This window comes from Drosophila teissieri, chromosome 2R (assembly GCF_016746235.2).
Source record: "Drosophila teissieri strain GT53w chromosome 2R, Prin_Dtei_1.1, whole genome shotgun sequence".
Classification (NCBI taxonomy): Eukaryota; Metazoa; Arthropoda; class Insecta; order Diptera; family Drosophilidae; genus Drosophila; species Drosophila teissieri.
In genome coordinates, this window is record NC_053030.1 from 1,015,000 (window position 1) to 1,030,353 (window position 15,354).

The 15,354-nt window shown below is 43.5% G+C and overlaps 2 protein-coding genes across 2 annotated transcripts; both read left to right on the forward strand.

Annotated features, from left to right (window-relative positions):
* The first annotated feature begins 435 nt into the window (after positions 1–435).
* Positions 436–2,254, forward strand: LOC122615016 (60S ribosomal protein L5). The gene is made up of 5 exons (XM_043789845.1): positions 436–544; positions 603–631; positions 754–1,017; positions 1,077–1,514; positions 1,991–2,254. Exons 2-5 carry the CDS (start codon positions 629–631, stop codon positions 2,183–2,185), a joined length of 900 nt encoding a protein of 299 aa, XP_043645780.1. The 5' UTR covers positions 436–544; positions 603–628; the 3' UTR covers positions 2,186–2,254.
* A 1,644-nt stretch (positions 2,255–3,898) lies between these two features.
* Positions 3,899–4,765, forward strand: LOC122612760. Its single transcript, XM_043786577.1, has one exon. It carries the CDS (start codon positions 3,899–3,901, stop codon positions 4,763–4,765), a length of 867 nt encoding a protein of 288 aa, XP_043642512.1.
* The last annotated feature ends 10,589 nt before the right edge of the window (positions 4,766–15,354 follow it).

A 15,354-nucleotide genomic window follows, 5' to 3' on the forward strand; every position in this document is an offset into this window, starting at 1 on the left:
AAGTGGCTTTAGATCCTAATCAAGACTATAAATACTTTAAATGGTTGGAAACGCTTCTTTCTGCCTGTTGCATAGTTTTCAATTACTTTTTTATTCCTTTCTTCAAGTAATATATATGGTCGTTACCAATACGTTCTTAAAAGTTATACTAATTCTGTAAATATTTGAAAGTAAATTGGTTTAGAAGTGGAAATAATCCAATGTTTGTACTGTTTCACACAACTATAAAAAATGTTGTTGTATATGACACTTTAAAGCTGTTTGCACATCCTTAAGATGAAACGTGGATATGTTTCTCAGTGGAAATAGAATGATTACAAACAATTTATCTGTCGTTCAAATAAAGTATTTGACAATTTCGTAAATAAATAAATCTTACGTGGACAAAATATTCAGGTGTTCCATAATTCATGCTATGTCTATGTTGGTGCCTTGTCTTGTATGTGCTTCTATTATATTATTAAGAGGTATTTTTAGTACATTAAAGGCTGGAGCCAATAATGCCACACTATTTTCCTTCTTTTTGCTAGCAATTTCCGGCGAGGTATGCATATATTCTTGTTTCTCCACGTGATTTTATTAAAAAATTTATTTTTTTGCAGCGGTTATATTGTTACTAAATTTCAAAATGGTAAGTTCTTAAGAAAAGGATGGATCTTAATCATTCTATATGAATGTTAAACTATATGTGTTCGACACGCAGAGAACATAATGGTTATGCCTTATTGGTTGGTTTCTTTTTCATATTTGCAGGGTTTCGTTAAGGTAGTCAAGAACAAGCAGTACTTTAAGAGGTACCAAGTTAAGTTCCGAAGGCGTCGCGAAGGAAAGACCGATTACTATGCCAGGAAGCGCCTGACATTTCAGGACAAGAACAAGTACAACACTCCTAAGTACCGTTTGATCGTACGTTTATCCAACAAGGACATCACAGTCCAGATCGCCTATGCTCGCATCGAAGGTGATCGCGTGGTTTGCGCGGCTTATTCCCACGAGCTTCCGAAGTACGGGATCCAGGTAAGTTTAAGCACTGCGTTCTGCCCACTCTACTTAATGGCCCATTATATTTATTTAAGGTTGGTTTGACAAACTACGCTGCTGCTTACTGCACAGGCTTGCTGGTCGCCCGCCGTGTGCTTAACAAGTTGGGTCTGGACTCTCTATATGCAGGATGCACTGAAGTGACCGGTGAGGAATTTAACGTAGAGCCTGTTGATGAAGGCCCTGGCGCATTCCGTTGCTTCTTGGATGTTGGACTCGCGCGCACCACAACTGGTGCACGTGTGTTCGGCGCTATGAAGGGAGCCGTTGATGGAGGTCTAAACATACCCCACTCTGTAAAGCGCTTTCCTGGATACTCTGCGGAGACCAAGAGTTTTAATGCTGATGTCCATCGCGCTCATATATTTGGCCAGCATGTTGCAGACTATATGCGCTCATTGGAGGAAGAGGATGAGGAGAGCTTTAAACGCCAGTTTAGCCGATACATTAAGTTGGGCATTCGTGCTGATGATGTAAGTACAACATAGTTTTTTACGACGTCCACTTACAAAATTACAGCTGCGTAACGCACCCAACGCTAACTGTGCCATAAGTGGACAACATAAAAGCTGTAAGCTGTGTTCGAAGTTTTTCTCTCAATAGATCAAACTTCCTGTTATGTTTACACATTCCACGCAATTTATAAACCAAATACTGGCAGAATAAATTAACCACGTCGAAGTCAGGGTCACATGCAATTTCCTTTAAGGCTGCTCTTTTTATGCTCAGTGCTTCAGTATTTTGAATCTCTGCTATTAGAGTTCCGAAATTCTCATTCTCCACCTAATACATACTTTTTAACAAACCTTGTATACCCGTTTACTTCTGCGAGTAACAAAATATAGCAATTTGTTAGAAGAATACTTATTTCAACAATTTTATCATTAAGTAATAGCGTTCTCTCTTGTTTCAAATATTTAAAGTCTAATTAATTACTTTGGTTTTGCAGCTTGAGGATATCTATAAAAAAGCCCACCAGGCAATTCGTAACGACCCTACACACAAGGTCACTGCTAAGAAGTCTTCTGCCGTTACGAAGAAGAGGTGGAATGCTAAGAAACTCACAAACGAGCAACGGAAGACTAAGATTGCAGCTCATAAGGCAGCTTATGTTGCCAAGCTCCAGTCTGAAACTGAGGCATAAAAGTGGTCGTCACACTCTTCAGTTGAGATTGGTGTAAAAATAAATAAACAGTTGTAATGACACCAGCCATTATTTGGGAGACTTATTTCGTAAACCTGTCAATGTGGCGGTGTGCGGCAGAGATAGGCCAATACTAGAGTAAATCTATAATTACTATTAGTGGGGAGTGAACCAAAGCAGTATTTAATCAAGAAAAAATCCAACTCTGTTCATGCAAGTCGAATTTGGTTGGGTTTGATTTGTTTTGATTTAGGATCAACGCAGCGGACCAATATATTTTTTGAATCCACTGCATAACATTTGTAATGGATTTTTCCCGACCCTAAGATGTACACATATTCTTGAACATAATTACTTTCCGAATTGATCTGGCCATGTCCGTATGTATGCTGTTAACTGGGGAACTATATAAGCTGGAATGTTAGAAACTGCGCAATGTAGTTTTACAAGATTGCCCGCCCGCAAAACAGCTCACATCTGCCCCCATTTTTTTTTACATATTCAATTTTTTTTACCTATTATACCCGTTACTCGTAGAGTAATACTAGAGTATACTAGATTCGTTGTAAAAGTATGTAAAAGGCAGAGTCCCCTCTGCGTTTCCGACCATTTAAAGTATTTATATTCTTGATCAGGATCAATAGCAGTATTGTCAATTTAGCTATTTTCCCGTTAGTTCTGGCTTTTTTCAATTGCGAAATGCGGGAAAAATTGCAATCTAGCGGCTAGCGGGAATTCTGGCTATTTTAATGATAATGAAGATAACGTAAGCTTTTGGGCTGAAGTTTTAAATTACAAGGAATCAGCAGGCAATTACAGATTTCTGCAATTGGCATCTTTTGCGATAAAGCTATTGACATTGCCATGGTCCAATGCAGAGGTTGAGCGTGTATTTAGCCAAATGAATATAGGTAAAACAAAACTGAGGAACAGAATTAATATTGGTATCTTAAGCTCATTTTTGCATATAAGGTAATTTGGTGCCACAATTATATAGTTCCTCCAAATTACATAAAACTTATTGGAACTGACCAAAGCTATAGAAATGAAGATGCAAACTATGCAGATATAGATGAAACCACTAGTAACCACACAAGTAATTTTAATAAAGACTAAACTTTAATATAAGGGTTTAGCTTTTTTTTTAAGCTATATTAAATTGTTTTTAGCGGTTTCTAGCTTTTTCTGAACCGTGATTTAGCTATTTCAGGTCTTGGAAAGTTGGCAACACTGATCAATAGTCGAGTCGATCTGACCATGTCCATCAAGGTGTCAACCTGCCCCTATCTGAGTGGCGGGTATCAGATAGTCGGGGAACTCGAACTATTTAAGTTATTTTTCCAACCGAAGATGTTACGTACCATTCATGCCACATTGACCTTAAATGCCAAGCCTCGCAGAGACAACAAACTAATTGGTTTTCCTAGAACATATACTGAGACATTCACATATATATACGCTTAGATAATCTGTTTTGATTGTTCCTGTGGCGCCCAGACTAAAACCCAGTCTGGCAACACGGCGTAAACAAGTACTAACGCCAAGACCTTTCCTGGATGACGATATCTTCTGATATCGTCAGACTGGACACTCTGGACTTCAACCCTGCCGCGCAACAAGCTTACGGCATCAAGTTAACATTATATTGTATTTCGAATTAAATAAAGCAGTAACTACATAAGTTACCATATTGGTGACCCCGCAATAAACAAAATGAATACCGGAGATTGTTCGCCTGCACCGCCAACTTCGCCTGACGCTGGTGAAATTCAATGCGGCAACAGCGCAGGCACCGTTATTCCTGTCGTCGAGTCGGTTGGCGTCATCAAGCTACCGCCTTTTTGGAAGCAAAATGCGCGGTTATGGTTTGTGCAGATCGAAGCGCAATTTCAATGCAGCCGCATTTCTTCAGATAACACGCGCTACTTCCATTTAATCAGTGCTTTGGATGCTGATATAATGACTGAAGTATCTGATGTTCTGGCGCAACCCTCGGAAGTCAACAAATACGAGCACCTGAAGGAGATTATCATCAAGCGCTTTACGGAATCACCGGACAGACAGTTGCAGCGCGCTTTGCTGGAGCTTGACCTTGGGGACAAGAAGCCCTCGCAGCTCCTTCGGCAAATGACAACTCTTGCTGACGGTCGCGCGTCTGCAGACGCCTTGCGAGTCCGCTGGCTCTCTCAGCTACCGCAGCACGTACAACGGAGTTTGAAGCTCCTACGCTCAGCAACTTTGGAAGCGCAAGCTGCACTCGCTGACGATCTCATGGAAGAGGAATCGGGTTCTTTTGTCATGGCTGCTGGGCCCTCCTCGGCACAATTCAGAGGCAACACCCGCGAATACCCGCCGGCAGCTGGCACAAGTGTCGTGGACGACTTGAAACGCGACATCGCTGCCATCAAGGCCTCTTTAACTCGTCTCCAGAACATGCAGCCCTCCAGCCATTCTTGCCCAGCCGATCGCAACGAGCAGCAACTCCGAGCACCACGTGTCTGCTTTTATCATGCCAAATTCGGACCAAATGCACGAAAATGCTCCTCGCCCTGTGCCTGGGTGCCACAGCAGGGAAACTAAAGAAGCTGTCATCTGTTCAGGCGACTGGTGACAGCAAATCTCCAAGCACTCGCCTCTCAAAGGAGTACCGACTTCACATAATCGATCGTAATACCAACATAAAATTCCTTATTGATTCCGGATCAGTCATCTCACTCATACCTGTTTCGATAATCAAGGGAATGCATCGTCGCAAAGACGACTTCAAACTCTTCGCGGCCAACACGTCTATAATTGATACATACGGCACGCTAAACCTAACTTTTGGTCTCAACCTACAGCGTAAGTTCACCTGGTCGTTCGTCGTTGCGAACGTCCAATCAGCAATCATCGGAGCAGATTTCCTCACGCACCACGGCCTCATCCTCGACCTCAAGGGTAAACGCCTTATGGATCCCTCAAAAGCTGTTTCGACCAAAGGAGAAGTTGCAGAAGCAAAACTTTACAACGTTTCTACAATCAACGTGCAAAGTTCCAGTGGAATAGATCGCCCGTACTCCAATCTTCTTAGTCGCTTTGTGCAGATCACTCGTCCTAATGCGCCTTTAGCAACCCGCATTCATAATGAGGTTGCGCATTACATTCAAACAACTGGCCCACCTGTTTTCGACAAGCCAAGAAGGCTGACAGGCGAAAAATTAAAAGCGGCACGCCGGGACTTCGATCTCTTACTCCAGCAAGGAGTGATTCGTCCCTCCAGCAGCCAATGGGCCAGTCCTATTCATTTGGTCCCCAAGAAGAGCAGCGAATGGCGCACTACTGGTGATTATCGTAAACTTAATGCTTCCACTATTCCAGATCGCTACCCGATTCCCCATGGGGAAGACATTCTTCAACGTCTGCATGGATGCTCGGTTTTCTCCACAATCGATTTGGTGCGTGCCTACCACCAGATCCCAGTCGCGCCAGATGATATTCCAAAAACAGCTCTCACTACACCGTTCGGCCTTTTCGAATTCGTCGGCATGCCACCTGGACTGCGCAATGCAGCGCAAACCTTCCAGCGCCACATGGACAACCTGCTTCGAGGCATTCCATTCGTAGGATGCTATATGGACGACATCATCGTGTTCTCCACAACGCATGAGGAGCATTTGAAGCACCTCCAGACAATCTTTGAGATTTTGCAGAGGAACCACCTGCAAATTAACCCTCAAAAGTGCCAATTTGGTAAAAGTGAGGTCATTTTCTTAGGGTTCCAAGTCAATGCGAGCGGATTCAAGCCCCCTGTTGAGCGCACGCAAGCAATCAACAGTTTTCCCAAGCCTCAAACTATCATGGAATTGCGCCGGTTTTTGGGAATGGTCAACTACTACCGACACCTCATCCCACACGCAGCTCAGGCTCAAATCCCGCTCACAGACTACCTAAAAGGCGCAACCAAAAATGACAAGCGCGAAATAGCCTGGACCGGCCCTGCGGAGGATGCATTCCAGGTCTGCAAGCAAGGAATTTTACGTGCCGTGTGCTCTTCGTTCCTTTCCCTATCGGCTCACCTCGCCCTTAAAACGGACGCCTCCGATACAGCGATCGGCGCTGCTCTCGAACAACTAGTCGGCAAAGTTTGGCGTCCCATTGGGTTTTTCTCGCGGAAACTGTCTCCGGCAGAGCAAGGCTACAGCACTTATGATCGCGAGCTCCTGGCTATTTTCGCTGGTATCATCCATTTCAAGCACATTCTAGAGGGTCGTCCATTCATCATCCAAACCGACCATAAGCCACTACAATACGCCTTCAGGCAGAAAGCAAGCAAAGCATCGCCTCGACAACTCCGCCAATTGGATTTTATCTCCCAATTCTCAACGGAGATAGTGTACAATCCCGGGGAAAACAACGCAGTGGCAGACGCCCTCTCACGCATCAACACCATAAGCATGCCGTCTAGCTTCAGTGCTCAAGCGATATTCGAGGCCCAACAAACCGACGATGAAATGGCTGAGCTTCCTCAAACAACGTCCCTTGTTCTACAAATTAGGAACCTCGACAACCTAGACATCTGGTGTGACATCTCGAATGGACGCGAACGGCCATATTTACCCAAAAGTCTGAGACGCCAAGCTTTTGATGCAGTACATGGATTGGCGCATCCCAGCGGCCGTACAACTGCAAAGTTACTTAAGCAGCGGTTTGTCTGGCCAGGAATTAACCGTGATGCCACCCTCTGGTCCCGACAATGCGTTCCTTGCCAGCGGGCCAAAATCCATCGCCACACACGCAGCCCGGTGGAGAAGATCGATGTTCCTGACAATCGTTTCGAGCACATTCACGTCGATCTGATTGAGCTTCCCACTATCCGTAACCTACGCTACTGTCTTACCATCATCGACCGCTTCAGCAGATGGCCTGCAGCTATTCCACTATCTAACATTACCGCGGAGACTGTCGCGAAAGCTCTGTATACACAGTGGATCTGCATGTTTGGCTGTCCACTCACTATAACAACGGACCAGGGAACTCAATTCGAATCCTCATTGTTTGCTGAGCTGGGTAAACTAATTGGAGCCGAAAGGATACGTACAACTGCGTATCACCCTCAGTCAAACGGCATCGTGGAGAGATGGCACCGTACCCTCAAGGCCGCCCTGATGTGTAAATCTCACATAGCATGGCCGGATCTCCTGCCTACAGTTCTGTTGGGGCTGCGCTCGGCGTTTAAGGCGGACCTCCAGTCATCGCCAGCCGAAATGCTTTTTGGCACCACTATTCGTATCCCCAACGAATTTTTTGAGTCGCACACTCCAACCGCCTTCAGCAAGGATCACCGACTCACCGAGCAACTACGTCAACATATCAGGGCAGCCCGACCTACTCCTGCGGCGCATCACGCTAAACCACCTGTTTTCATTTGTAAGGACCTGAGAACTTGTACGCACGTCTTCAAGCGAGTGGCATCTGTTAAAAAACCACTCGAGCCGCCTTACACGGGACGTCATCGGGTAATACGCCGGGTTGATGACAAGTTCTACGTCATCAGCATTCATGGACAAGAGAAGGCCATATCAGACGACCTCCTCAAGCCTGCCTTCATAGCTGAATCTGACGCTAGCGAAGACCACCACGAGGATCCACCGCCTGACCAACAGATTTCGCAGCCACCTACGCCACCGAGCCCTGCACCTGCAGCTCCAGAATTTATACCGTTACCTTCACCACCTGGCGAAGTCACTGGAGGGGGAGTAGATGTGGCGCCCAGACTAAAACCCAGTCTGGCAACACGGCGTAAACAAGTACTAACGCCAAGACCTTTCCTGGATGACGATATCTTCTGATATCGTCAGACTGGACACTCTGGACTTCAACCCTGCCGCGCAACAAGCTTACGGCATCAAGTTAACATTATATTGTATTTCGAATTAAATAAAGCAGTAACTACATAAGTTACCATATTCCTAAAGAGATACAACAATCGAAAGCGAAAAAAGCTAAAACCTATTAAAAGTACAATGTTAAGAAATGGGTGCGGACAGGGGTATATGCTCATAAATATTCTTATTGACAGATCATTTGATATCTTCCGAGGCTCCCAAATCAAAATTTGGGAATTTTTAAGAAAGGAAAATGTTTGGTTTGTTTATCTACACAATACGTTATTTTTAAATCCCAAAATGTTTTTTCTGTTAACAGATCGGTATTTGTTTTACTACTTTGGAAAACACCGTTACTTTATCAAGAACACACCTATTAATAGCTAGAATGTATACTGCTATAGTCTTTGCACCCATATATAGTAACGTATTTACGTCACACGTAAGAAATACAATATAATGTTAATTTGATGCCGTCAGCTTGTTGCGTGGCGGAGCTCAAGTCGAGAGTGGCCAGTCTGACGATATCAGAAGATATCGTCCTCCAGGAAAGGTCTTAGCGTTAGTACTTGTTTACGCCGTGTTGCCAGACTGGGCTTTAGTCTGGGCGCCACATCTACTCCCCCTCCAGTGACTTCGCCAGAAGGTGAAGGTATAAATTCTGGAGCTGCCGGTGCACGGCGCGGTGGCTGCGAAATCTGTTGATCAGGCGGTGGATCCTCATGGTGGTCTTCGCAAGCGTCAGCTTCAGCTAAGAAGGCAGGCTTGAGGGGGTCGTCTGATATGGCCTTCTCTTGTCCATGAATGCTGATGATGTAGAACTTGTCATCAACCCGGCGTATTACCCGATGAGGTCCCATGTAAGGCGGTACGAGTTGTTTTTTAACAAATGCCACTCGCTTGAAGACGTGCGTACAAGTTCTCAGGTCCTTACAAATGAGAACAGGTGGTTTAGCGCGATGCGCTGCAGGAGTAGGCCGGGCTGCCATGATATGTTGACGTAGTTGCTCGGTGAGTCGGTGATCCTTGCTGAAGGCGGTTGGAGTGTGCGACTCAAAAAATTCGTTGAGGGTACGGTGCCATCTCCCCACGATGCCGTTTGACTAAGGGTGATATGCGGTTGTACGTATCCTTTCGGCTCCAATTAGTTTAGCCAGCTCAGTAAACAATGAGGACTGGGTTGCGCCAATCCATGTACTGCATCAAAAGCTTGGCGTCTCAGACTTTTGGGTAAATATGTCTAGGTTGTCGATGTTCCTAACTTGTAGAACAAGGGACATGGTTCGAGGAAGCTCAGCCATTTCATCGTCGGTTTGTTGGGCCCCGAATATCGCTTGAGCACTGAAGCTAGACGGCATGTTTATGGTGTTGATGCGTGAGAGGGCGTCTGCCACTGCGTTGCTTTCCCCGGGATTGTACAATATCCGTTGAGAATTGGGAGATAAAATCCAGTTGGCGGAGTTTTCGAGGCGATGCTTTGCTTGCTTTCTGCCTGAAAGCGTATTGTAGCGATTTATAGTCGGTTTGGATTATGAATGGACGACCCTCTAGAATGTTCTTGAAATGGATGATACCAGCGAAAATAGCCAGGAGCTCGCGATCATACGTGCTGTAGCCTTGCTCTGTTGGAGGAAAAAGTTTCCGCGAGAAAAACCCGATTGGACGCCAAACGTTGCCGACTAGTTGTTCGAGAGCAGCACCGATCGCTGTATCGGAGGCGTCCGTTCTAAGGGCGAGGTGAGTCGGTGGGGAAAGGAACAAAGAGCACACGGCACGTAAAATTCCTTGCTTGCAGGCCTGGAATTGCATTTATGAGAGTTTAAAAATATTGTTTTTGAATAACCGCATAGTTAGCATTCTTGGTAACTTGCTAGCACAAAAAGTGACCTGAACCAAATTTTAAGGTTAATTTTTAGATAACAACAACAACATAGTAAGCATTGTTGGAAAACTAAAACGGTAACTATTTTCTAGCATAACGTATAATTTACTCAGTCAAATGCCTTTCAAATATCAGTAAAAATGGCATCGGTTGGATTGTTGTTGGACAACAGTTCACTAATGAGAGGCGAAATATTACAGCTAGAATGCTTGAGTAATTGCGGATTGGTGGATGAATAACTAGACGTAAGCGATGAATAAGTTTTTACGTACACCCCCTTTATAAAAACATATGGGCTCAAGATTTAAATCGAGTGGCAGATTATCTGTATCAATCTGAATTATCTGGTGATCTTCAGCCAGATTTACTGAAAAAAGAGAAAGTCCAACGGCACAACCGTTAGAATTAGGCGAGGTAGCCCTAAACAGGGATCAGAAAAAAAAGTATTAGTTTTCAGTCTTAAAGATTAAAGATAGGAAAAAGACCTTTTCATAAAAAAGGAACCACATCAACCCCACATTGTACTCCAGTAAATAAGAAAAACGAAGTGGCATAAAAATGGGGGATAGGCTTGCCGAACATAGCAAAGGCTTATAAAATGACCTGCACGCAAGGAAACAACATGTATACTCTCGAAGAAGCAGATCATGGGTCGAAACTTTAGTGGCTGACCGAGACGTAGAACAAAGGGGTTAAAAACCTTTTAGTGCATAGTCAAACAGGGGATTAATCCCGGACAGCAGGGACACACGAGAGAACAGGCATCTGGTTTTGACACAACTGGTTATATGAGAGGACCATATCAAAACTATCCGAACTGAAACTCTAAATGGAACTAAGGTTAGACAGTGGGTCCATACTAATATTTATTACAATAAGAATGGTAGCAATGAAAGAGGTCTATTCGCGATTGCCGGCAGAGGCCAGTCTAGAATGTTCAGAACATCTGACAGTTCCAGACAGCATAACAATGTAAATAGCTCCAGACAATCGACCAATTCGAATAGTACAAGGCAGTTTACCCAGAACATCAACGCATCCAAGAGGATGATTTAATATTTTCACAGCTATACCCGAAAAACCCACGGGATATTTGGGAACTAAGATATGCCATAACTGCCTCTGTCTACGTAAACAATGTTTACGGAATTATGAGGAGTATGACGAAAAAGAATGCTTTTCTTTCAATTCCAATAGGGAGATAATATACTTCACTTTAAATTCCACAAATTATTTTAAAGGTTACACGTTACAGATATGAGCAGTTTTACGTGGAGAATGTATATATAGTTCCGTACGTCAAATATATATAAGGCTACATTTGACAAATATAAGTTATATAAGTTAAAAATGTTTGTAGGGGGGCGTCGTCCTCCAGAGATAAGTTGAGCTTGCTTGTCGAAGTTGGGAAAAATTCCCACGGCGCAAAACGAAAAGTTGAAAAGGAACGACCGAAGAAGAAGCACAAGAAGCGTGGCCGCCGTGGGCATATGTGTGATTTATTCGGGTGCATACATGAAAATGATTGTAGCTTAAAACTAGAGCGGCGCTCTTACCCGCTTTACATCGCTAAAGCGGGCTCGGGTGATTGGGTAAGCTTGGAGAGTGCGAGCTCGACAAGAAGGGCGAGAGCGAAAGCTCTGTGGGCAGAGGCCATACAGTGGCCCCTCAAATAAACACGTTTTTATGCAGATGAAGTATGTAGACAACTGAGATCAAATATTAAAAAAATGAGGAAGAGGAAAACAATAATTGATTTACGTAATCTTAACTATTTCAATTGGTCTTTTTTAATGGTGGAGGCTGCGTGACCCGATATGCTCCTCCCGTTAGAAGTCAGGCTTTCTACGGAGGGTCAGCAGTCACAGCTTGTTCACTGCACGTCTTGTCTCCCCTGATGATGTTTTCAACGGCAACTCGAGATCAATGACACCATCTCTGGCGCCAGGACTGAAAGACCCACAGCATGATAAAAATGGTTCTAGGCCGTTATCACCGCTGCTTTCCAAAGCACATCAAAATGGTACGAACGCGGAGGGATGAAATGCCAATCGATAGTTTCAGATAGAAAAAAAATCTAGCACCGACATCTGGTGATCACTGCTAGCGAACAGTAGCTCGTTTCTGGCGCCAACAAAATAGTGGCTGACCAAATTTGTTCACGCTTTCGCCTGGTGCATAATAGGGATGTCGTAATATTAAAAAAATATCGTATCGATGATTCTTTTTTTATCAAAACAAAATTATGATAATATTTAAAATATCACAAAAATATATCGACATATTTGATATTTTTGATTTCTTTTTTCAAATAAAATTTTGTTTCCCCATAATAAAAATATAAAAGTTTCTTATTCTTCATTTTTATACCCGTTACTCGTAGAGTAAAAGGGTATATTAGATTCGTTGAAAAGTATAAAGTATAAAGTTTCCATAAAAACCATATAAAGTATATATATTCTTGATCAGGATCAATAGCCGAGTCGATCTGGCCATGTCCGTCTGTCCGTCCGTCTGTCTGTCCGTCTGTCTGTCCGTCCGTATGAACGTCGAGATCTCCAGAACTATAAAAGCTAGAAAGTTGAGGATAAGCATACAGACTCCAGAGACATACCCGCAGCGCAAGTTTGTCGGTTCATGTTGCCACGCCCACTCTAACGCCCACAAACCGCCCAAAACTGCCACGCCCATACTTTAGAAAAACGTTTTGAAATTTTTTCACATTTTTGTTCGTCTTGTAAATTCAACTCTATATACCAAAAATCTTTTTGCCACGCCGACTCTAACACCCACAAACCGCCCCCAAGTTAAAGCACTCGGGTATCGTTTTGTGTCGGCGGAAATCATTGCATTTGGACAGACAATTACTTCTTTTGCAAAATGAACCACTCCGGCTCTTTACAGTGCAAACTGAAGTGCACATTTGTCAACTCCGGCTTTTTACAGCGCTAACTGAAGTGCACATTTATCGTTTCTGCTCTTTTCTTGAATGTTGGCTTTTCTTCCCTGTGCCAAGGACTTAAACTCGTTAATCCAGAAAGTTAAGAAGTGTATCGAGACTCTGGATCTCTCTACACACATTTAAAGACTGCTCCTAAAGGGCTTTGCTTGCCAAATCGAACTTTTGCTTTTGGCAATTTATATTGTATTGCGTATAGACGTCAACTATGCCGGGTTTGTGTCATGGTTTAGAATTGATCGAAAAATTACCCTGACTCTGGGATAGGATAGATCTGCGATGGTTGAAATGACTGCATATCCTCCATTGGCTGGGTCATCAAATTCTTCATGAACGAAGAAATTAATTTCCTGTATTGGAGCACACAGTGATTTAACAAATAACTTGTAACTGAGTTCCCATCTCAGTAAACTCTTTTAGGGGGCGATTAATGGCTTCGGGTATAGCCCTTTGCGGCCATTTGATTTGAGTTTTCCGAATGCAATACAGGCCTGTGCATTCTCGCGGGGTCCACATTTGCCGCGACATGGCTTTTCAGTTGGCCCATGTAGTCTTGCATGATAGTTCTGTACAATTTCGGCATTCCACGCATAATATTAATCTTACATATATTTCTAATTTTCCCGAGATCTGAAAGCTCTTACAGACAGTCGGACATGGCAAGATCGACTTGTCTATTGACCCAAGAATATGTATACGGCATAGGTTCGAAAACGTTTCCTTCTACCTATTAAATACATTTTAACCAATTTTTCAAGTGGTATAATAAATAATGATATTGGAATATACTCTGAAAGGTTAAGAAACTTATACTCAACAGGGTTTTTAAATTAAAGGAAGGCAATTTAAATTGAAAGATGATCATATAAATCATATCATATTGAAATAAACCGAAATTATCGAGGACTCTAAAGGAGAAAAACTTTAAGGCAAAAACGGTGATCAACATTCTTAACAGGAAGAAAGAGCCGCAGCCACTCTTCAAAGTCGAACTGGAGCCATCGAGTCAAAAAATCAGTAAAAATGAAGTACATCCTATTTATAAACAAGAGAGAACGCTATAGTCGAGTTCCCCGACTATCTGATACCCGTTACTCAGATGGTGAATGTGCGCAGGACACACAACACTCACAGTTTTTGCGGTTTGTGGGCGTTAAAGTGGACGTGGCAAAAAGTTTTTTGGCAAATCGATAGAATTTTACAAGACTAATACAAAAATGAAAAAATATCAAAACATTTTTCAAAAGTGTGGGCGTGGCAGCTTTTGGCGGTTTGTGGGCGTTAGGGTGGGCGTGGCAAATATTTTTTTGGCAAACCGATAGAAATTAAGGAGACTAACACAAAAATGAAAAAATATCGAAACATTTTTCAAAAGTGTGGGCGTGGCAGTTTTAGGCGGTTTGTGGGCGTTAGAGTGGGCGTGGCAACATGAATCGACAAACTTGCGCTGCTTCTATGTCTCTGGAGTCTACATGCTGAATCTCAACTTTGTAGCTTTTGTAGTTCCTGAGATCTCGACGTTCATACGGACGGACAGACGGACAGACGGACGGACAGACGGACGGACAGACGGACGGACAGACGGACATGGCCAGATCGACTCGGCTATTGATCCTGATCAAGAATATATATACTTTATATGGTCGGAAACGCTTCCTTCTGCCTGTTACATACTTTTCAACGAATCTAGTATACCCTTTTACTCTACGAGTAACGGGTATAACTACAGCTTCTACTGCACATGAGAATAACCGTCGAATAGCCACACAAGCGCAAGCAGCCTGTGCAGTGCACTAACTGCCAAGAATATGGCCACACCAAAGCGTACTGCACCCTAAACTCTATCTGCGTCGTTTGCAGCGATGCTCACAGTACCGCAAACTGTCCCAACAACAAGGACGACAGCTCAATTAAATTATGCAGCAACTGTGGCGAAAACCACACAGCCAACTGGCGAGGATGCATTGTTTACAAGGAACTTAAGTGTCGCCTAAACAAACGAGTGACTTCAGTTCGTGATCGTACCACACCAGCAATTCACAAAGCAATGGAACCGAGTACAACTAACATCCCTTTGTCTACCAGCTACCGAACAGCGCCAAATATTTCCTTTGCAAGTGCACTAAAATCAGGGATCCAAACACCAGCAGCGGACACCCCCATTCATCAAACAAACACTCACGATAACATGCAACAGCAGCCAATTGGCGTTGAAGCGATTATGCTTTCGATGCAGCAAAGCATGAAAGACTTTATGGCCTTCATGCAAACAACTATGCAAGAGCTTATGAGGAACCAAAACATCCTTATTCAAATGCTCGTTTCTTCTAAAACAGTATAATGACTCCCCTAATAATAGCAACCTGGAACGCTAATGGCGTTTCGCGGCACAAGCTAGAACTTGCTCAGTTCTTAGCCGACAGAAACATTGATGTTATGCTACTCTCAGAGACTCACCTCACTG

Bases quoted from the DNA above. Each gene is read 5' to 3' on its own strand.
- LOC122615016 (XM_043789845.1), top strand. The intron at 1,018-1,076 runs GTAAGTTTAAGC...TATTTATTTAAG, and splicing joins TTCCGAAGTACGGGATCCAG to GTTGGTTTGACAAACTACGC. The intron at 1,515-1,990 runs GTAAGTACAACA...TTGGTTTTGCAG, and splicing joins TGGGCATTCGTGCTGATGAT to CTTGAGGATATCTATAAAAA.
- LOC122612760 (XM_043786577.1), top strand. From the start codon at position 3,899: ATGAATACCGGAGATTGTTCGCCTGCACCGCCAACTTCGCCTGACGCT.